The sequence below is a fragment of the Ixodes scapularis genome, unplaced genomic scaffold (assembly GCF_016920785.2).
Source record: "Ixodes scapularis isolate PalLabHiFi unplaced genomic scaffold, ASM1692078v2 PGA_scaffold0__279_contigs__length_252992795, whole genome shotgun sequence".
NCBI lineage: Eukaryota > Metazoa > Arthropoda > Arachnida > Ixodida > Ixodidae > Ixodes > Ixodes scapularis.
The window spans coordinates 15012958-15034900 of NW_024609835.1; the positions used below are offsets into that span (position 1 = coordinate 15012958).

At 50.1% G+C, this 21943-nt stretch overlaps 1 protein-coding gene and 1 pseudogene across 1 annotated transcript; both read left to right on the plus strand.

The window, feature by feature from the left end:
- The first annotated feature begins 1418 nt into the window (after window positions 1-1418).
- LOC120846893 lies at window positions 1419-5784 on the plus strand. The gene is made up of 3 exons (XM_042291316.1): window positions 1419-1546; window positions 4403-5614; window positions 5739-5784. The coding sequence occupies exons 1-3, from the start codon at window positions 1419-1421 to the stop codon at window positions 5782-5784; spliced, it is 1386 nt and encodes a 461-aa protein (XP_042147250.1).
- A 131-nt stretch (window positions 5785-5915) lies between these two features.
- Window positions 5916-6851, plus strand: LOC120846871 (annotated as a pseudogene).
- Window positions 6852-21943: the final 15092 nt, after the last annotated feature.

Sequence of the window (21943 nt, forward strand, 5' to 3'; positions counted from 1 at the left end):
CGCTCCCGTCAAACTCTCGATAACTCGTGCTGCGTTATCTAGCAGTGGCTGGTACGAGTTTAGCGCATTTTCTCTTTGATGAGGTACGCTTTCGGCTGGCGAGCTGTACACTGGCTGTGGGCCGCCGCGTGCCGCCGTGTGTCCCGTTGCGCATAAAGCCGCCGAGCTGGGCCATTGCTCAGAGACGGCGGCAGTGTCTTCCGTTTGTGCGGAAGCTGCAGGCCAGTCTGGGGTCAGAAGGTCATCGCAGTACGAGGCTGTATTTGCCTGTTGCGTCGCCGCGCTTTGTGCGAGCGCGGAGGTGGCCTCGACAAGTGCAGGTGCGCTTTGCTCAGCAGGGTGGGCTGGCGCGTCGCGGAGGGGGATGCCTCGGGCGAATTCCGGACATGTTGGGTCGCCTCCGCTTAGAAGCAAGCTCGACTCAAAAGACACTGCATTGTGTCCGTGCGTGGCTGACGTGGCCACTAAGCCGTTGGGTGGCGTCGGGTTTCGGGCGTTCGCCTCTCCCTCCGTCCACGAAGTCCAAGGCCGGAAATTGGCCTGGTTCGCTGTCATTGCGAACGTGCTGCTTTGTTTGCAGACGCCGGACGGGCGCCAGTTGTGGGATTCTAGTTTACCCCAAAGTCCTCAGTGAGGCAAATACCCACTCCGTAACTCGTCGGTTGCAAAAGGTGGGTTTCGACTTACCTTGCTGATCGCTGTGAGGCAAAACCCCCTCCGTAGTCCGCTGCTATGTCGGCTACGGCCGGGTCCGTCCGTTGGTTGCCGCTAGGCTCCGGTGGACGGGAGACCACACCAAACACAGGGATACCGTAGAAACGTGTTTATTGGCCTTACGCCACACGCTTTGCGCCCGGAGGCGGAACAAAAGAGAAATGAGGTTGGCGCTGCCTTAATTGACAGGATCACCAGGAGAAGGGTGCGCGCTGCCGTAACTGGCAGGATCACGGAAAAGGGGGAGCAGTAAAATAACGATGAATACTCCGTCGAGCGTAGCCCCCCCTAACCAAGAGCCCCGGCCACAGGTGGGTGGCCGGCTTATGTAGCCTGCGGGAAATAGACGCGCCCGGGGAGGCCGGTAGAAGGTCACTCGAAAACGGGACGCGCCCATAACCACTCCCAAGGGTGTGCCGATGGCGCGTTCACCCAAAAGGGCAAGGGAGAACAGGCCCCTTCGGGGAATTCGGCCTCGTGGTTCCTTGTATCCGGGAGGCCGACGCCATTGGTGACGACGACTCCCACGGCCTGCTTGAAGCTAGGCCTAGATAGGGATAGAGGGAACCCAATGGTTCCCACAAGTGACGTACCGATACATCCTGATATCTCTAGATGACATGCAGACAGCTACGACACAGCGTTAATAACCCGCGCCATATCTTGGGTTTTGGATAGTACCCAATGGCCACTGCGCGTGCCCAATGGCCACTGCGCGTGCCCAATGGCCACTGCGCGTGCCCAATGGCCACTCCGTAGGATCACCGATGTCAGGGTTCAGGATTTGCAGCGTTCTGCCTCTCAACCTCACCACAGATAACGAGGCCTTCTGGTGAGACGTTGCGACGTCAAAATAAACTGCGTATCGCCGAACGCTCATTCTCCGCCCAAAATTCCAGAAGAAACCGTTGTCTTATTCAGAAGTTATACGTGATTATCTTAGATTCCTAAGGAAAAAATGGTGGCCGACGGAGCCCTCGCGAATGACTCCAGTTACCAAGAAAGGGCAAGATTTCCCATTGAAAACTTTCAAAAGATAACTTAGAGACCAACACGCGGCCCTGAAGTCGCGTAGCTGCGGTGGCGCTGTCGATGCCACTGCGCATGCGCAGACGCTCACGTCACGCGAATTCGGTTTTTGCGCGTGCTCAGTGCCCACACCCGGTGTGGGCAAACCGGGGCTTGTTCGTAAACAGCGGGTCTGTCTATATGGAACCTTTGAATAAGATAACGGTTCTGAAACTTTGGCATTGGGTTCGGACCGCTGCCGCTACATTTGGGCGGAGAATGCGCGTTCGGCGATGAGTAAATTATTTTTGCGGTGAATAAAACGAAGAAAAAAACACTACGTCTTTTTTTTTTTTTTTTTTTTTTTTGGGGGGGGGGGGGGGGGGGGGACATACTCTGTGTATATCTTAAATATTCTGGCGAAGGGTTTCCCGCCACGTTCCCGCGGGGTGGCGGGCCTGCCGAGGCGGCTCTCAGATTGACAAAAGAGCGAAACGCCGCGTGCCGCCGCGGGCTTTGTGGCGGGTCCTAGCCGAGGGTCGGCCTTATCGGGACACGGCAGGAAGCCGATGCGTGTTATATATCTTGGGGCAGGCGAGCTTGCCTGGAGCGCCGCTGCGGCAGCTGTTCTTTGCTTAGTGGGAGTCTCCGGCCGCCATCGCCTGCGCGATCGCCAGGGGAAAAAAATTTATAGGCGCCAATCGGAGGAGGATGCGAGAGGGTGAACCCCCGCGGACCGTGGGTGGGGTTCGGCCTCGGGGGATGGCCGTGACTTTTGCCGAGTAACGACGGTCCCCTCTCGAAGGGATCACAAACGAGGATGAGATTCCGTAACTGCTTCTACTCTCCCCTTCGAACCCCCCTCCCCCTCCGTGTTTTCTCTTTTTTTCTTTCTTTGAGTTAATGGGCGAGTGGTGCGTGAATGAATGGAGGGAGAGAGTGAGTAAGTGTGGTTGGCACGGATATAAAAATGGGTCGTGCTTGCACTGGGCTCTGCGCCCAAAAGTGAAACTTACGCGATTCGGAGCTCAGCCGAGTTTGAGTGTAACTCAACTCGGAGCGTGGAGCGAAAGCTTGTGCTGCAGAAACTTCTGGGTTCAACCCCACCCCCTGCTCGTTTCGATCTGAATGAGTCTCGTAGCCGCACGCGTTCGTGTAATCACTACTGCGTGGTGCACGTTAAAGACCCCTGGGTAGCGGCTGTACTGCACTGACTAAATTTCTCATCTACAGATAGGAGACAAGTCACCCGGTGAGGCAAACTAGCATCAAGGATATCAAAACGTACACAAGCAACACGATTTTTTTTTTCAGTGCAACTGGTTTGCTTTTTTTTTTTTCTTACTTTGTAGAGACTCAGATGCAGACTTGTACGTACCCCGTTTCAAGTAACTAAATTACTTGTAATCCTTTACAGTTATCAGCAATTTTGTAGCGGAATAAGTTGATATTTAAAAAAACGAATTGTAAAGCTATTTCCTCACTTTTTTACTTAAGAAAATTATTTAGTTTGTTACATTTTATTTTTCAGTCAGGGTGGAAGAAAGCAGGAATTTTAAGCAATGACAAAACTAAACTCACATTTTTCTTTTTTTAAAAGGCAAGTTCCACCGGAATTGCACTGTCACCTGCAATTACAAAACGCAAGGTATAGCATTCTTCAGAGGTTCCAAGAATTACTTCACGTCATCTAAAACTTCACCTTAAATATATTTTTTTCGTGGCTTGGTGGTTTGCATCTGGCAACTCGTCAGCTTGCTTGTCCACAACGAAGGAGAAAGCGCAGTGACAAAGAACCGGACTGCCCGTGCAATAATATTAGTCATACTCCCGAAATCAAAATGTTTCATTCTAAAGGGCGGGGGGAAGGGGGGGGGGGGGGGGGGGGGAACGGTCAATCTGCGCTTGAACTCGTGTAGCGAATCTCTGCGCGCCTTCTCTGTTTGCCCCTTCACTCTTTCCTTTTCTTCCTGCTCTCTTAGAGGAGAAGTATGACCGCTTTGTATCAACTTCACGTAGGAAGATAATCCACATGGGGGGAAAAGCGAAGTTAGGGGAAGCCGTATCTAGGTAAAAGCGTCTCAATGGTCAACAAGATCTAGCGGACGTTTTGCGTGTCGAGCGGGTAGGGGAGGCCTTGCGAGGGCGTGGTTTTCTAGCCACTCAATCTCAAACCCAGAGGAGCGTCCAGGTGGCAGCACGTATTTGGAAATATGCGGACTGGAAAGTTGTTGAGCGCGGGGGACGCGCGCTCAACAACTGAGAGCCAGATGTAGCTCAGAGTCAGAAAAGTTGAGTGGCGGCAACATTAAACGCTTCAATAACACTTCTGCTTTGCGCTTAGACAGTTGGGTTTAAAGCAGACATATACACGTTACTCCCCAAAAAGTAACTAAATACCGCCACTCGTTACCCGTTCATAAAGTAACTAAATACGTTACTCGTTACCGATTCTCAAAAGGAACCCGTTACTTTGCCTCAAAAGTAGCGAGTCCCTTTTCCCGTTACTTGACGACCAAATACACAGCTGTTTTTGTTTCTGGTTTATTGTTTTCTTTTCAGTTGTCGTTGCACTTATGTAGTAGCTGCCTCTAAAAGTTTTTGTTAGTTATGTTTTCCCGCTTTATTGAGAATTCACCAGCGGCGACGCTGAACACTCGTTCTACTGACGCGATCCAAGGAACGGCTGTGTTGTTCTCCTCGACGTCACATCTGATGTGGGCCTCCAACAGGTGTGCCGCTCTGCCACCTACCAAGCCCAGCTTGCGCAGGGCCGTGCCTCATCATTTCTCGATCTGGTTTTTACCACAGACATCACTCGGATGCTCTCCTGTGACGTGTATCCTGGCCTGTCCGGGAGCGACCACCAAGCAATAGAGGTTGTGTATGCCACTTGTCTCCCTCGGAAAGGCCGGTTTGCACGGACTCTGTGGAACTTTTATAGGACCGACCATGCCCATATGGCTAAGTTAGCCCATCTTGCACCCTGGTGTCTTACCACTGGGGACGATTGCGCTGACAACTACGAACTCTGGTGCGACTTTGTTGGCGCCATCCAGAAAGAATGCGTGCCCTGCTCGCGTAGTTCCACGCGAAGGAAGAGGTCCCCTTGGATCACCCCCGAAATCAAGAAAATGGCTGGCCAGAAACGAGCCCTCTTCAAACGTGCCGCTCGTACACAGTGCCAGATTTCACTTCAGAGTGCTAAAGATTTGCAGCGCTCAATCAAGTCTGCCATCTCTCGTGCTCACAGTGCTTACGCCCACACCATCTCTATGAAGGCAAAAAAGGACCCTAAGCTGTTCTGGCAGTATTTCAATGGGCTTCAGTCTAGCCGACAGCGTCCCTGTTTCTCCAGAGACCATCACCCCATCACGTCCCCCAGGGACGTAGCCCAACTCTTCGCTTCACAGTTCTCCTCTGCTTTCAGCCACAACTCCTCTACTCCAGATCCCGACCTTCTTGTGCAGACTATCGAAGCTTCCACCTCCCAACCTGTAACCTGCCTTCCAAATTTGTGCTTGTCCCTCGACGACCTGCATGAAGCTGCCCGACTGATCCGGCCCTCCCACTGTGCTGGGCCTGACCTGCTCGCCCCTACTTTCATCAAGTCCCTATTCCCTTACCTATCTTTCTCCTTGCTCTCACTTTTCCAATCCTTTCTCGACCACTCCTACGTGCCCTCCGCGTGGAAGAAGGCCCTTGTGACACCAGTTCACAAGGGTAAAGGGAAACCTCTCAACGACCCTTCCAGCTACAGGCCCATCTCTATTACTTCTATCCTCTGCCGCACTTTCGAACGCACCATCAACCAGCACCTTCTTCGCTTTCTGGACAACAACGGCCTTCTTTCTGCCTCCCAGCATGGTTTTAGGCCCAACCAAAGCTGTGAGTCAGCTCTCGCTACTATTGTTCACCACATAAGCAATAACCTGGATAACCGTTCCCCAACTGATATCATTCAACTAGACCTGTGCAACGCCTTTGATTCCCTTGACCACTCTATCCTCCTCCAGAAAATTGCACAATCCGGTATTCGTGGCCCCCTGCTGCTCTGGCTGAGCCGCTTTCTTATCGGTCGCTCCCACCGTGTATTGTTCCATGGGAAGGCCTCCGATGAGTTCGCTGTCACCTCAGGGGTACCCCAAGGCTCAGTACTGGGGCCCACATTATTCCTCTTGTATGTGAACGACATGCCTTCATCGCAAGAGTGTCTGCTGGTGCAATATGCAGACGACACCACCATTCTGGCCCCAGCAGACGTACCCTCCTCCACTCCGGGTGTCCAGAGTCTCCTGGACCAGATTGACTGCTGGGCAAGAACGAACTGCCTCTCAATTAGCTTCCACAAAAGTGCTGCAATGCGAGTCTCCAACAGCCGTTCCACCGTTCCTCCTGCATACTACTTGTCAGGCTCTCCCATTCCTAGTGTTCAGTCTCTCCCAATCCTTGGGGTTGTGTTCAGTTCAACTCTGGACTTCTCACCTCAGATTGCAGACACTGTGTCCAGGGCCCGGCGGACTCTTGGCTTTGTCACACGTGTCTCAAGGAACTGGGGACATGAAACTTTCCGCGCTCTCTACACTGCCTTAGTCCTGCCTCGTCTGGAATACTGCTGCTCCGTGTGGGGACCCTTCCAGGCTCACCTCATCGACAGGCTGGAGGGCGTGCAGCGCCGGGCTACTCGAACACTTCATACTCGGATGTTGGGCCGGCAAGTTCCTGTGCCGCCATATGAAGCTCGCCTTAGGGCCCTTGGGTGGCAAAGCCTCTGCCACCGCCGGACAGTGGCTCGGGTTGGGCTCCTTTGAAGGTTGCTCGACGGGTCCATGAGTGATACCCACCTCCACTCATGCATCAGGATCGGGAAGCGATCCGGGCAGCCAGAACTCCTGCACGCCCGAACAGTGCGCCACTCGCACTCCGTACTCCTTGCCGCCCTCAGAGACTTTCTTGCGGCCCCCCTGTCGATTCGATCTCCACTCCCCAACAACCGTGACGAGTCCGCTGCCTTGCGCCGTGCATTTTCGCGGTCAAAGCACCTAAACTGATTCTACGCCATGATCATTGTTCGGTTTCATTTTGTTTTTATTCGTTCTCTGTTATTGTTGTTTGTTTTGTTATTTCATGCCCCGGGTGGTTGGCTGACAGGCACTCTAGTGTACGGGCTCTCGCCTTTCTGTCATCGCCTCGCAAGCCACCCGGGGTTACATTGCTCTTGCAAATAAAGATTATTATTATTATTATTATTATAGCGAATGTAGAATTCCCTTCTCTCTTTTTTTTTCTCTGCTTCCAATGTCCGAAGTTGACAATGGGTTCTGCGCCTTCCTGCGTTGGCAACCTCCGTGTTTACATTCGGCCTGTACACGATTGTAGAAGGTTCAATTAACGAACATTATTGTGTTCTCTGGGTCAAGGTCATTCGCAGCTGTAGAGTTCGACTGACGTGTTCAGCGATAAACCTTGTTATACTGTCACGAGTGGTGACCAATAAACAAGAAATAAACAGGGATAAATAAACGTTTAATGTGGCGAACTTGTGCCAAAAATAAAAGGGTATAAAAGATAATAACAGAGCGTCGCGGGCGTCGAAGTCGGCGTAGCAGCAGAGTCGAACGCTGGGGCGAAACTGACTCGACAAGGTAGCGGGCGGCCTCTTATCTAGAGTGTGTCACTATCTCGAAGATTCGGCGAAAGCGGCTCGAGCGTCGCGTGATCGGGCGAGAATGAACACGCACTTTCTAGAAAACAAAAGCAGGAATAAATGATAGAAGTTACGTGCGGTACATGAATAGACGAGAACTTTCTGGGGGTCCGTGACCGAGCGTTGCTTTCTCAGCCCTGCGCGCGGCATTATCCCCCCCTTTAAAAGTGCATCGTCCCGATGCAGCACAAAAACGGAAAACAAAAAAAACAAAAAAAACAAAAGGACAGCAGAATTGCTAGCCGGAGTTCACAGTCCACAGTTCACTCGTCGACGAGAGTGGAGAGTCCTATCGTTCGTAATACGGCTTCAGCCGGACGACATGCACCACCTCGGGTCGCGGCTGACGTCTTGCAGATGGGCGCGTTCCGTCGGGTAGAACTTCGTAGTTCAGATCGCCGAGGCGTCGGATGATCTTGTAGGGCCCAAAGTAGCGCTTCAGCAATTTCTCACTGAGGCCGCGGCGACGGATGGGCGTCCATACCCACACCCTATCTCCGGGCTGGAAGTGGACGTCCCTGCGACGAAGGTTGTAGCGGCCGGCGTCGACGCGTTGCTGGTCTTGAATCAGGAGTCGGGCGAGCTGGCGAACTTCTTCGGCGCGTTGAGCAACCGCCTGGGCGTCGTCGCTCTCGTTGTCAGATGGCTCATGGGGCAGCATGGCGTCCAGCATGGTCGTTACCTTCCGACCATGTACCAGCTGGAAAGGGGTGAATCCAGTGGTCTCTTGAACCGCCGTATTGTAGGCGAACGTGACGTAGGGCAGCACCTCGTCCCACGTCTTGTGCTCTACGTCGACGTACATAGAGATCATATCGGCGATTGTCTTGTTGAGTCGCTCCGTCAGCCCGTTGGTCTGCGGGTGGTACGCAGTTGTACGACGATGGCTGGTATGACTGAGTCGGAGGATTTCTTGGGTCAGTTGTGCCATGAACGATGATCCGCGATCTGTAATCACAACTTCTGGAGCGCCGTGCCGGAGGACGATGGACTCAATGAAAAACTTGGCAACTTCCACAGCAGTCCCCGAAGGAAGAGCTTTCGTTTCGGCGTACCGTTTGAGATAATCTGTGGCGACGATGATCCAGCGGTTCCCCGACGTCGAAGGCGGAAAAGGACCAAGTAGATCCATTCCGATCTGCTGGAAGGGTGCAGTTGGAGGAGAAATAGGCTGCAGGAGTCCGGCCGGCCTCGTCGGCGGTTTCTTGCGTCGCTGGCACTCGTGGCATGATCGTGTGTATAGGTGGACGGTCTTGGGAAGCTTCGGCCAGTAATACTTTTCACGAATACGGGCCAGTGTCCGCCTGTAACCAAGGTGTCCGGATGTCGGGTCGTCGTGGCAAGCTTGGAAGATCTCCTCTCGAAGGTCATTCGGGATTACCAGCAACCACGGTGTGTTGTTGTCGCCGAAGTTCTCTTTGTAGAGTACACCTTGTCGGATGACGAAGGTCGGCAGTACTCGTGAGAAGACACGTGGCACGGTACTCCTGCCCCCTTCCAGGTGCTCGATTAATACGCGCAGCTCAGGATCGTCCCGTTGACGTCGTGCCATATCGTCGGTGTTCACTGCTCCTAGGAAGCACTCGTCGTCATTGTCGTCGCTGCAGCCGGAAGGTGTTTCGACGGGGGCTCTGGACAGGCAGTCGGCGTCGCTGTGCTTGCGGCCTGACTTATAGACCACTGTCATGTTGAACTCCTGTAGTCGAAGACTCCATCGAGCGAGGCGTCCTGACGGGTCCTTCAGGTTCGCAAGCCAGCAGAGCGAGTGGTGGTCCGTGACTACACGGAACGGGATCCCGTACAAGTAGGGACGAAACTTCGTTATTGCCCAGACGACCGCAAGGCATTCTTTCTCAGTCGTGGAGTAATTTTTCTCCGCCTTGGACAATGTCCGACTTGCGTAGGCGATGACTCGCTCGGTGCCTTCTTGCACTTGGACTAGTACTGCGCCCAGTCCCATGTTACTTGCGTCCGTGTGAATTTCTGTTTCCGCATCCTGGTCGAAATGTCCAAGTACAGGAGGAGTCTGGAGTCGTCGTTTCAGTTCGTCGAATGCCTGCTGTTGCTCCTCGGCCCATTCGAACTTCTCGGCGTCTTTCGTGAGATTCGTAAGTGGTGCGGAAATCCTTGCGAAATCCCGAACGAAGCGTCGATAATAGGCACAAAGTCCAAGGAATCTTCGCACGGCCTTCTTATCTGTCGGCACTGGAAATGCCGCGACGGCGCGAGTCTTTTCGGGGTCTGGGCGGACGCCTTCGTTACTAACGACGTGGCCAAGGAACTTCAGTTCGTCATAGGCGAACCGGCATTTTGACGGCTTGAGTGTGAGTCCGGCGGTCTGAATGGCTTGAAGAACAGCTCGGAGTCGTCTCAAGTGCTCGTCGAAGTCAGCTGAAAATACTACGACGTCGTCAAGGTAGACGAGACAACTCTGCCACTTCAGCCCTGCCAGTACGGTGTCCATGACACGCTGGAAAGTTGCTGGCGCCGTGCATAGTCCGAAGGGCATCACCTTGAACTCGTACAGTCCATCCGGCGTGACGAAGGCTGTCTTCTCTCGGTCCCGTTCGTCGACCTCGATTTGCCAGTAGCCGCTCTTCAAGTCCATCGATGAAAAGTATCAAGAGTGGCGCAGCCGGTCAAGAGTGTCGTGGATGCGGGGGAGTGGGTAGACGTCTTTCTTCGTAACCGTGTTGAGCTGCCGGTAGTCCACGCAGAACCGAAGAGTTCCGTCCTTTTTCTTAACCAGCACGACTGGAGAGGCCCATGGACTGCTTGACGGTTGAATTATGTCGTCATTCAGCATCTCTTGAACTTGCTGATGGATCACCTCCCTTTCCTTAGCGGAGACTCTGTACGGCGATCGATGCACAGGGCGCGCGTCGTCCTCGGTAACGATGCGGTGCTTGGCAACCGCGGTCCAGCGCACCTTCGATGACGTCGCAAAGCAATCGCGGTATTCGGCGAGGAGGTTAACCAGCTGACGCCGTTTAGGGTCCGGAAGCTTAGGGTCAATGTCGAGTGGCGCTGGCGACGTACTGTCTTGCTGGGGCGGCGAGGATTCGTCAGCAATCGCGGTGATTTCGGCGGGGTTTCGGAGTTTCTCGACGTGGCCCACGGCTGCACCTTTCGTGAGGTGTTGCGTTTCGTATCGGAAGTTCGTCACGAGGGCCACAGTCCGCCCATCCTGAAGTTCAGCTACTCCCCTTGCGACGCCTATGCCTCTTCCCAGGAGCAATTGGAGGCTTCCCTCGAGAAGAACTTCGCCACAGGAAGCTTCATCGATCCCGACAAGTACGAAAACACTCGACCGCGGTGGTAGGTTTACGTGGTTTGCGAGGACTCGGACCGTGGGTGACGTCGCTTGGGGTTCCTCCGCTGGTGGAGCTGGTTTTCGTAGCGTCAGCCGGTTTGTTCCGAGGTCGATGACGGCGTCATACTCGCAGAGAAAGTCCATTCCGAGGATAATGTCCCTCGAACAGTCTTGCAGAACGACGAACTTGACAGGGCACGTTTCACCGTGGATGTCGACGCGAGCAGTGCATCTCCCGACTGGTGTGATGAGATGTCCTCCGGCGGTTCGTATTTGGGGTCCTTCCCACGGCGTCATGACTTTTCGAAGGCGGCGGGAGAGCCTCCCACTCAAGACTGAGTAGTCTGCCCCGGTGTCCACAAGTGCCGATGCGTCGTGGCCGTCGATTATAACGTTTAGGTTGTTCGACACCGATGCAGGGACGTCGTTGTGATCCGTAGCGCCGAGAGAGTGGGAGCGCTCCGTCGTTCTTGGAGGCTCTTTACTACGTTCGTCTTCGGCAACGCCACCTCCAGGCGTTGCCGCACTTAGTTTTCCCGGCGACGCAGGGGAGACACGCTTTCTCGGCGGGGTCGTGACACTGGGGACGCTGAACGTCGTGGCGATGGGGAGCGGGCTCCACGGCGGAGAGACGACACTGGGGAGGGCGAGCGTCGGAGGTACTCCTCAATGTCGCGAGGGCGTTCGCCGTACCTCGGGCGTGGGTCGTTCGGGTGGAAACCGCGCAGCCCAAGTCGACGGTAGGGGCAGCTGCGGTAGATGTGGTCGGCTTCCCCGCAGTGGTAGCAGAGCGGGCGTCGATCAGCCGTCCTCCACACGTCGGTCTTTCGCGGCGCAGCTTGTTCTGGGTGGACGTGCGCCCGATCTTGTTGGCGTCGGGAATACTCCGGCGCTGGAGGCTCACGTCGGGGTGGCGCCGTATACTGGTGAGCTGGGGCGATGGTCGTCGGGTAACTGCAGCGTAACTCAGCGTGGGCGGTTCGGGAGTGGCGCCGACGAGAACTTCTGGCTGCAGCGCCTGATGAATTTCGTCCCGGACAATCTCGGCGACTGAGGCCGTAGCCGGGCTTGTGGCAGCAGGTAGCACCTTCCTGATTTCCTCCCGCACGACGTCCCGGATGATGTCGCGGATGTCCGGGATGCTGCAGCTGGACGTCGAGAGGGCAGCGAAGCCGGGAAGTCTCTGGTAGTGCGAGGCCCGTGCGTGAAGGGCACGTTCGATGTTGGTGGCTTCAGTGATGAAACCTTGGACACTGGTAGGCGGGCTCCGCACGAGGCCCCCGAAGATGTTTTCTTTCACGCCCCGCATTAGGATCTTCAGCTTCTTTTCTTCTGGGGCGTCAGGATCCGCGCGGCTGCTCAGTCGAAGAACATCTTCGACAAAGCTAACGACGCTCTCATTAGGGCCCTGAACCCTCGCTTGAAGGAGGTCTTCGGCGCGTTCTCTTCGGTGTTGGTTGGTAAATGTTCTTCCCAACTCAGCCTTGCATTGCTCCCAGGTGGTGATTGATGCTTCATGGTTCTCGAACCAGTTCCGCGCGGTTGCTTCCAAGGCAAAGTAAACATTCTGGAGGCACTGTTCCGGTGTCCACCCATTATGGCGAGCCACTCGTTCGTACTGTTGCACCCAGTCGTCGATGTCTTCGTGGCTTTCGCCGTGGAAGGGAGCCGGTGTCCGAGGAGCGACGGGTAGGTAGAAGACGGCAGGAGCGGCGGGGCTCTGCGACTGGTTGGCCATCAGCGTCTTCTTCGGCTTGGGCTTGTCCAGCAGCAAACCGTACTCCGGATCTTCTCCCTTGGTGCGGCGGCTGGCCCGAGTTTCAGGTTCCGCGCTGAGTGGTCTTCTCACTGATCCGGAAATCGGACTTGCACTGCGGTCCCTGGGAGGGGAACGCTGCACGGGCATGCGGTACCCCGCACCTCCACCAAAATGTCACGAGTGGTGACCAATAAACAAGAAATAAACAGGGATAAATAAACGTTTAATGTGGCGAACTTGTGCCAAAAATAAAAGGGTATAAAAGATAATAACAGAGCGTCGCGGGCGTCGAAGTCGGCGTAGCAGCAGAGTCGAACGCTGGGGCGAAACTGACTCGACAAGGTAGCGGGCGGCCTCTTATCTAGAGTGTGTCACTATCTCGAAGATTCGGCGAAAGCGGCTCGAGCGTCGCGTGATCGGGCGAGAATGAACACGCACTTTCTAGAAAACAAAAGCAGGAATAAATGATAGAAGTTACGTGCGGTACATGAATAGACGAGAACTTTCTGGGGGTCCGTGACCGAGCGTTGCTTTCTCAGCCCTGCGCGCGGCAATACTGTCATAATGTTCAGTTGTTTTTCGGCTTGCCCCTCTGCCTTTTTCGCGGTAGACGCGTGCTCAGGTTAGAACTAAAATGAGCCTCGTTTAAACGTTGTTGTAAAGGTTACTCCTCGAGAGTAACAAAATACCGTCACTCGTTACTTGGCCTTAAAATAACAAATACGTTAGTCGTTACTAAAAGAAAGCAACTAGGGTGAAGCAACTCGTTTCTAGTGACGCCTTACGTACATGACTTGGTTAAAGTAACGCCGCGGAAGTAACGGATTACTTTTTGAGGTAACGGTTTATTTTATGGAAGTGTAATTGTAACTATAATTAGTTACAATTTAGCCATTGGTATTTGTAAATATAATTCCATACTATTTTTTAGTAACTTAACTCATGTTCCGCAGCGTAGACTGCTCCCTGATGCGGTCAAAACACCAATCGATAGTTTTTCACTTATTGGGACAATCGACGAGACTTGTGTAATCAGCAACATGCTGCAATTACAAAAAAAAAAAGATAAAAAATTAGTAAGTCGTTTTTTTTTAAAATTTAAGTCAGATGTATTTTATTCAAACCGAATTAATTGAAAAATATTGATTCTTTGCATCTTGATGTATTTTTCAGCATAGCAGATTGATAGATTGTCTGATCACTGATAAAAACGCGGGAGAAATAATTATTGTAAATTATGTACTGTGTAATTCGCCACTTTTTATTGATGAACTCCCGCTATACTAAAAAAAAAAAAAAAAAAGAAGCTTAATTTTTTTTTTTTGGTTAGATAAAACGATTTTTTTTGTGTGTGTTCTGAATTTTTGCAATAAGACATTACTGCTTTAGTTTTTGTTTCTTTTGCATCCCGATTATGTTGCAGGAGGATGCCAGGCAACGGACGAACAAAGTAGTAGAAATCAAGCTCAATGCTCTGATTTGTTCAAAAGAGCACTTCTTTTTCGTGTTCGGCCTTATATAAATCTTTCTTGATACAATAAAACACAAACGCACGCAAAAAGCATCAAATGATAGACAAACTGCAAATACAGAATAATTTCGGGATGGATTTGCTTGAGAGGTTCGATTTAAATCATCGTAGTAAAACTAGTCTGATTTAAATCACAATTTAAATAATAACTGAAATCACGGTTTATACTATACTGATTTTTATTATCCACCCTGTCCATTAGTCATGCAGTTTCGGCAGAAATAGGATAAACTCATTTTTGCTACTATAGCTGATAGACCATAACCATTAAGCCGCAGGGTGACACTGCTAATGCATCATACAAAAAACAGTCAGCAGACAATGTCGGAGGCGTTCCTTAGTTGTATGACTGTCAGATTGGTCATAGAAAAACCGTCTGCAGGCGTGTTAGAAGCTTACATCTATAGGAAGCAAGCTTGCTTCGAACCTGGCTCAGGCATGTCTGCGAAAAATACTACTGTCATCATGTGTGCACGGTCATATCCTGTTTTTTCTCTTGTATTATGTATGAACAGTGTTACTGCGGCTTTACCTCTGGCCGTTCTCATTGGCTGGATCGATTAAACGGAGAAAACTGCAGGGCTGAAGGGTGCACCTCGGGACGAAGCACAAATGCAAGAATCTTTGCGAGTGTACGTAACGTCAAAACGTTCGAAGAAAGTTCACGCGCATTGTAGATTTCCTATTTGTTCTGTGTACGCATTTTTCTTAGTTCCATCATGCGTGTGTTGCTTTTTTGTTTTTTCCGTAATAACTTAGTATGTTTATTTTTTGTTTTGATTTTTGTGAAGACACCCACCCATATCCAACTACTCACCCAATTTCCATCGTTTTCTTTATGCTTTGAGCGCTACAAACATTCTGGATAAGCGTACTGGAATACAGGCGCGTTTGGGTCGAACACGCGAACAGTTCCGAAAGGGAACCACTCGAAGAAAGCGGGGCTGTTTGTCTTCTGCAGCAGACCGGAAACCCGTACCACGTTATTTGAATAGACCGTGGTCCTTGAGCGACAGTACGCGGCGGCGTCGGTTGAAAGAGAACAAAACAGTCCTCAACGTTGATCCTTTTTCTTTTATATCTATGCGCTCTTATTTGTTGTAAAAAACATTAGAAAGAATAAATGAATAAGCGTACGAGCGCCCATTTCGCTCATTCGCGGTGTAGATGTAGATTGCGGAGTACGGAATAATCTTTGGTCCCACACGCGGAATGCGGAGCTTCGCTAGACCCGTGGCTAGACACTACGAGATGACCATATTTTACGTTTCATTGGTATTCAACCTAGAAGGGGGCATTACAACTCTAAACAATCACTAAAAGAAAAGATGAACGACAGACACTGCAGCTAATGCTTGAGTCGAAGGGACTTCGTAAATGGTTCGGCAGTACGTTTCTTGCACGGAAACTTGCACTTTTAGTGTAACCGAACTAAAAACCATTCAGATTTGGTTTGTCTTTAACGACCGGGTAACAATTTGCCTAGTGTAAATTCATTTGGTTAATCGATTAATTAATGAATATTTAGGCCCCAGCTCTAACATAGACCTATAGTTCCTAACATAACAATTTTGTGCAAAGGGTTGCGACAGAGCATGCTTAAATTTATGCGCTCTGTACACTTTTTTCATCTTAAGATCCCATTTGCAAGATAGCAGTTTTTCTGAAAGTTTATGGAGACCTTTTTGGTTCCCTCCTCGAATTACTGAACGCCTCGATATCCGAACTATGTCATTTATACCCTTTACTCTGATCAACACACTAAAAACGTCGCATGTAATTTCACCTCAAAAATTGGAATCCAGCAAAAAAAAAAAAAAAAAAATTAGAAAGACCTTTATTGTGAGGGCTATAATTCATGGGATGTGTTACTTAAAGTGCAATCGTTTAAATTTGCATAGAAGAGCATACAGTCATTTCCAGAGTAAAATACTGCTTATACATTTCAACCAAAAATTTGCTGGAGAATGGAAGGTCGCGTCATACCATGACACGTGACCGGGTACCACGTAAAGGGGATACGTGACGTTATGTCAGTGTCAAGTCATAGCGCCACGCGATGTCATGATGTCACGTGACGTCTACCTTTCCAGTCAATTTAGCGGAAAAATACATGAACAGAGAGACAAACAAACTGAGACACTTCCGGAATAGCTTTGAAAGCAAACACATAAAAATGAAATTGAAAAATTGTGCTGTGCAACGCGCGCTGAAAATGCGTAGTAGTTTTCTTCGATGATTAGCCACGCATATGCTTACGGCTGAGTGACTCGGCACTTTTCGCCTGGGTGATAAGCGCTTGGAACGCGTAAAAGTGCGTCCCTGAAGGATTTTACGCACAAGAACCACGCTCAACCAAAAAAAGAAGAAACATTTTTTTTTTCTTTCCAGGGCTGGAATTAACCGCCCGGCGTCTAACGATAATAGGTGCCTTCTTAAAAACAACGCGACTTGGCTCAAGAAAGTTCTTGGGATTTATAACTTGGCAAGGTTGACACGGCCACTAACAGAGATTTGCAGATAAATAACCTCCGATTGAAATCCTCATCAGCGTCAGGAAATTCTGGTTGCGATTCTTCACACACAATTCAATTGATAGAAAAAAAAAATCTATATATGCCGATCGATGCAGTGTAAAAAATAAATATTTGTAAAATAAATAAGTAAATAAAAGTGAATCGATAATGGTTTTCCCTTCCGAATCGATTCAGGTGTTCCTCGATTTTCGAGTACTTTTATTTGGAAGTGATTCGTTTCCGATTCTCGTGGCCTCACTGTATTTGAGTACTCCAGATGCGCACACAAAGACTAATGGTAAGCCACTTCTGTAATTCACCTCTAGATAACGTTGGATCCAAAGATATCCATGACGCCTGGCAAGGAAACCTTGGCGCCACAAAAACGAGTTTGAATTAAGCACCATCTGGAGGTAAACAGACTCGAAGGGGTCAGATAAAAGAACGACCTTGTTTTTTGTCCTACACGTGACTCAATATGCGCCCTTTATCTCCTCTCTATCATATCTCCCCTAAAATCGACTTGTGCATTGTCCTTCCTTACTTTTCTACGGTAGCAAAGTGCTTCGAGTTATTGTGAACATGATTTGGTAACGCGTTATAATGACTTTTGACCGAGTAGCCAGCGAGTAACTTTTCACGGGGAATGTGCGCAACACTAACGTTCTCATCACATCCAGGGGGATGGGTGGCTGAGTGGGCTAGCGCACACCAGCTCGGAGCACGTGGAGCGAAAGCTGACGCTGCACAACCCAGCATCCTGGGTTTTGCAGCGTGAACTTTCAGTGTGAGTTGGGCAAACATGCCCAATAATCTTCAAGAATTTTACAAAAAATAGGACATATTTTTAATGAAGTGACGAGTTCTAGTTGTGTTAAATTGCCACGTGTGACGTAAAATCTACTTAGCGAAGAAAATAAATCAGTGATCATGCTCGAGCTTTTCTTCGCATCCGCTCTAAGGCTGGTGAGCTTTTCTTCGCATCCTCCGGTTTTGCGGTGAGCTTTTCTCCGGTGAGCTTTTCTCCGCCGCCCGACCAGAGGGACCCTGAGGCTGAAATTGACGTGCTCCGATTATAAGAGCGGATAGTGCTTTAGAGGTCCCCACTTTATCGGCACATCTGTCTTTATTCAAATATAACCTTCCCTAGTCAATCGCAAGAGATGATGATTCTGGACTCGGGGTTGGCCAGATGATCTGTTCGCGGACACGGTCGACTAACATTCGGTCGGTCCCTCGTTTTCGTGTCGTTAGCTGGACTGTTCCTCTGGACTGTGCCTCTGGGAAATATTAGACGGGCGCGCGGCGTCGAATATTTCCCAGGTGAGAGCTACTGCGCAAGCTCAGAACGCGCTCGATATTCCGGAGGACAAACATGGCGGCATGCAGAAGACGACATCACTAAGGTCCCTAAGCAACACGGTTCTGGAAACATGTTCGTTACAGGTACAGGACTCGCTAGATACAACGTGGCCGTCGGCGAACGCCTCAGAAATAGATACACTGTGAGCTATCTTCGGACTGCACACACATTTAGATCTGCAGCACGCGACCGCAGCCCAGTAAACTCTGCACAACGTCCGTATAGTCTAAGCAAGCGTGATGATAAGATAAGGAGTGGCGACGACTCTGTCCACACGCGGAGTGATAAGACCAGGAACAGCTTGTTTACGCTACCTGTTTACAAGATTAAGGATGGGACAACATCGGTACAATGCGGGACAAAGTTAGTGCGAGCACGACATCGGCACTTGAATCTTGCCAGTGCTAGTTTGACTAGGTGCCACCTGAAGAAAAAGGCAAGTTTAGCGAATTGTTCATAGTTACGCGAAGAATTTCCTCCAGAATTTGTATGGTAGAGGGAAAACGATGCATTTCGCATGTGGAATGACAATCGTTTTAGTAATATAATAAAAGCGTATCTTAAATGCACATTCAATTATCTTAATCCCCCGCATACAGTGAACAATTAGAAAAACTCCGTTAGGAGCCGACTTTTTTTTTTCTGCGGGTCTTGTGGTGGAAACGGGCACGGCTTGCGATGATGTAACATCGGCTGCCATTGTGGCTACCTTGCTGCTAAGCGCGCTTTTTCTGCAACAAACATTTAGCATCATAAAATTTGTCTTTCTACGGAAGAAAGAAGTAGGAATGGGCGCCAACATGGCGCGATATGACACACATTTTGGAACCGAAGTTTGAGACCTGCATACACACATTCCCCTGCACTGAACGTTTTAATATCTAACTTTTGAGTGCGCGAGGAAAAATCGCAGAATATCGACGATATCGTGCTCGTGCTAACTGTCGTGCTAACTGTCGTGCTAACTGTCGTGCTAGCTGTACCCACTTTCACTGAGTTTGAGCGGCGCCTACAGCGCAAAGAGGGCTCACGTGAAGGACACCAGTCGGGACTAGGCTTTGGCTACGTTCTGGAAACAGATTCGCATCTTCTTTTCCGCAGAACACATGGATGAAAGTTCAATCACCGCAATGTACGGAGTGCATACTAAAATCACAAGGCACAAAAAAAAGAAATCAGCGTCGGTTTTAGTTAAAAACACAAACTTCGAAAAAAGAAAAGAAACAAAAACAAAACCAGCAACTTTTATATAATTTTTATCGCCTTCGAATCTGTTTTATGGGAAAATTAGCGCATGGACATTTTTAGAATGTGGGCGTCGATTTGAGTAAAGCAGTATACCTATATTTCTATTTTACGCATGGATGGACAGCTTTTCTTTTTTGTAGCGCTCGCCATGTTGTATCTTGCCTTAGTTGGATGAAACGAAGAAAAATAAAGTCTCCTTAAAACTACAGCAAATATCACATTAACAGAAGAGCGTGTTGGTAACATTGACTGGGAACAGAAATGTTCGTCATCCCTCGTCCCGAGTTCGTTTCATTCTTTTTTGTGGCCATGCAGCAAATAGCGAAAAAAAAAAAATCAAACTGCTGAGAGGTCCCGGGTTCGATACCCGGACCAGGCCGATTTTTTCGGTCGCGCACCAGTCACCTATAGCTGTGTTTGGAGATTTGTGTTTGTCACTTGTTTCCCTTCTCCAGGGATTATTATCGCCATTAGCTCGCTTGCACCTTTGCATTAATTGCATCTTAATCATGCTGATTGGAACCCTCCATATTACGGCTCCTCCTGAAAGATAGCTCTATGTACGCCATAGTAAGCGACGGATCTAGGCCAACTTGTCGAAAGCTAACTCGTCGACGGCCAACTCGTCGACGGCCCATTCGTCGAATAGGCCAATGTAGAAGTTTGGGCTAGTTGGCATTTCATGATCAAAAATTAAAACAGCGCAAGGGCACGGACAAGAACAAGAAGGTAGACGAACAAGCCGCTGTTTTCAGCGCCTTGTTCTTCTACCCTCTTATTCTTATCTCTGTGCTTGCGCTGTTCTAATGTTTAATCACGTATAGGTCAATTTGTCATAAGGCAACTCGTCGAACCGGTCAACTGGTCGCCGCTTTTTCAAAGCTAAGCTATATTATTTTTCTCCTGCAATTTTAAGGCAGATACTGGCCTATAGAAAACCGTAATATCGCCGCACCGTTACTGACCCCCAATCTGGTATTGCTTGTCCAAGATAACTTGCCGCTTTTGCCGCTTTCACGGTGGAGCGCGGGACGGTCACTACGTCCCGCGCGAATCACAGTAGCGCGTGTTAGCCTATAAGGCCCACGCCTTCACGCCGATTCGCTGCGGCAGTCTGCGGCTGCTTATTGCAAAAATGTTAACCCACCTGGCTTACCCGTACACGGCGCTTCGCGGCGACAGTCTGCAGCGACTCGTTACAAAAAAAGTAATTAGGAAAGGAACAAAACGGCGATCCCGAGAAGACACATTTCTCAACTTGTCTCAAGGTTCTGTCCTCTCTTCGCCCTCTTGTAATTTGTTTTTGTCTTGGAATCTAAGAAGAGCGCTATCCCTGGTAAAGTACAAATAGAAATTTAGGTCAAGAGATTACGAGAAACCTAGAACTTTTACCTAGGACCCTCATTCAACCCATTCGACGAATCGCCCGACAAATCGTCCTTTTCGACGAGTTGCCCTTCGACGAATCGGCCTATTCGACGAATTAGCCGTCGATGAGTTGGCCCTCGACGAGTTGGCCGTTGACGAGTTGGCTTTCGACGAGTTGGCCTGATTCGGTCGGCGACAGTTTAAGAAAGGCAATGTGTGGGTTCGTATGCTCCCAGGTGTTGCTTGGTGATTGGTCCTTGCACATTCTTATTGGCCGATGCCGGAACCCGATTGTCAGCGGAACCATGTTAAGATGCTGCTGGACTCCCCACGCCCCGCATCTTTCTCCTGCTCTCAGTGACAATATATGAGAAACGGCTCGTCAGTACTGTTGTCGTCGCTGCCGACACGTTTCCCGCCTGGTGGGCGAGGCGATAGCCGACTGTGTCCCGACGCTCGTCATTTTTCGCGTCGTCGCTTTATGGGGAGTCGAGAGGACGCCGAGGTCTTCTCGTCTGCAGCAACGCCTGCACGCGTAGTGTGGACGTGTACGACTGAGGGGATGTACTCCCTCAATCGGACACGCCCACATTACCAGTATAAACGACGCAGCAATGAAGCGCGATACATTCTTGCTCGCTCAAAACAGAGAATTGGGAACTAAACAGTACACGCGCTGAAAGTCGGCGCTTCTACTGCTTTGTTCCTTATCCTCTAGTTTAATTATTTGTGTGCTAATTACGTTTTTTTTTACTACGATGCGATTCGCTTACTTTGCCACCAGGGTTCACTGAGGGCGAACTTGGTAAGTGCTCGTTACCTCTTAACGAGGGCAATTATTATACACTCTTAGAAACAACAAAGAACTGTCTTAAGGGGTGTAGTAAGAAACATTTTCCGGAGAAAAAGTCGGGGGGAAGGGGGGGGGGGTGTAATAATGCATAAATGTATAATTTATTATAGGGTCGGCTGCATTGTTTTATATTTCCCGGGTGGAGGGAGGCTTTTTATCCATAGCCCCCCCCCAACCCACACACACACACGTTGTGAATGTCATTTGTCCTTTTGGCGCAGCTCTGGAATTTTACGCAAACTTAAAGCGTGAAGCGTATGTAAGTGAAAACAGCGCCCGCAAAGCCGCTCGCTTTATTCTTAGGAGCCGAAGGCTCGGTACCAGACATGTACACGTTGCACTACAGAAGTAACTAGATACCATTAGATGGCCAAATACAGAAAAGCTTTTGTTTCATGGTTGATTGTTTTTTAGTAGTCGTCGCTCCTAAGCAGCAGCTGCCTCTCGAAGTTTTCATCAGTTAGCTTCACCCTCTTCCTTGGGAACAGGCCTCCGACGACGCTGTAGGGTAGTTCTACTGACGCGCTGGAATGAATGGCAGTGTTGTGCTTCAGCAAGAGCTG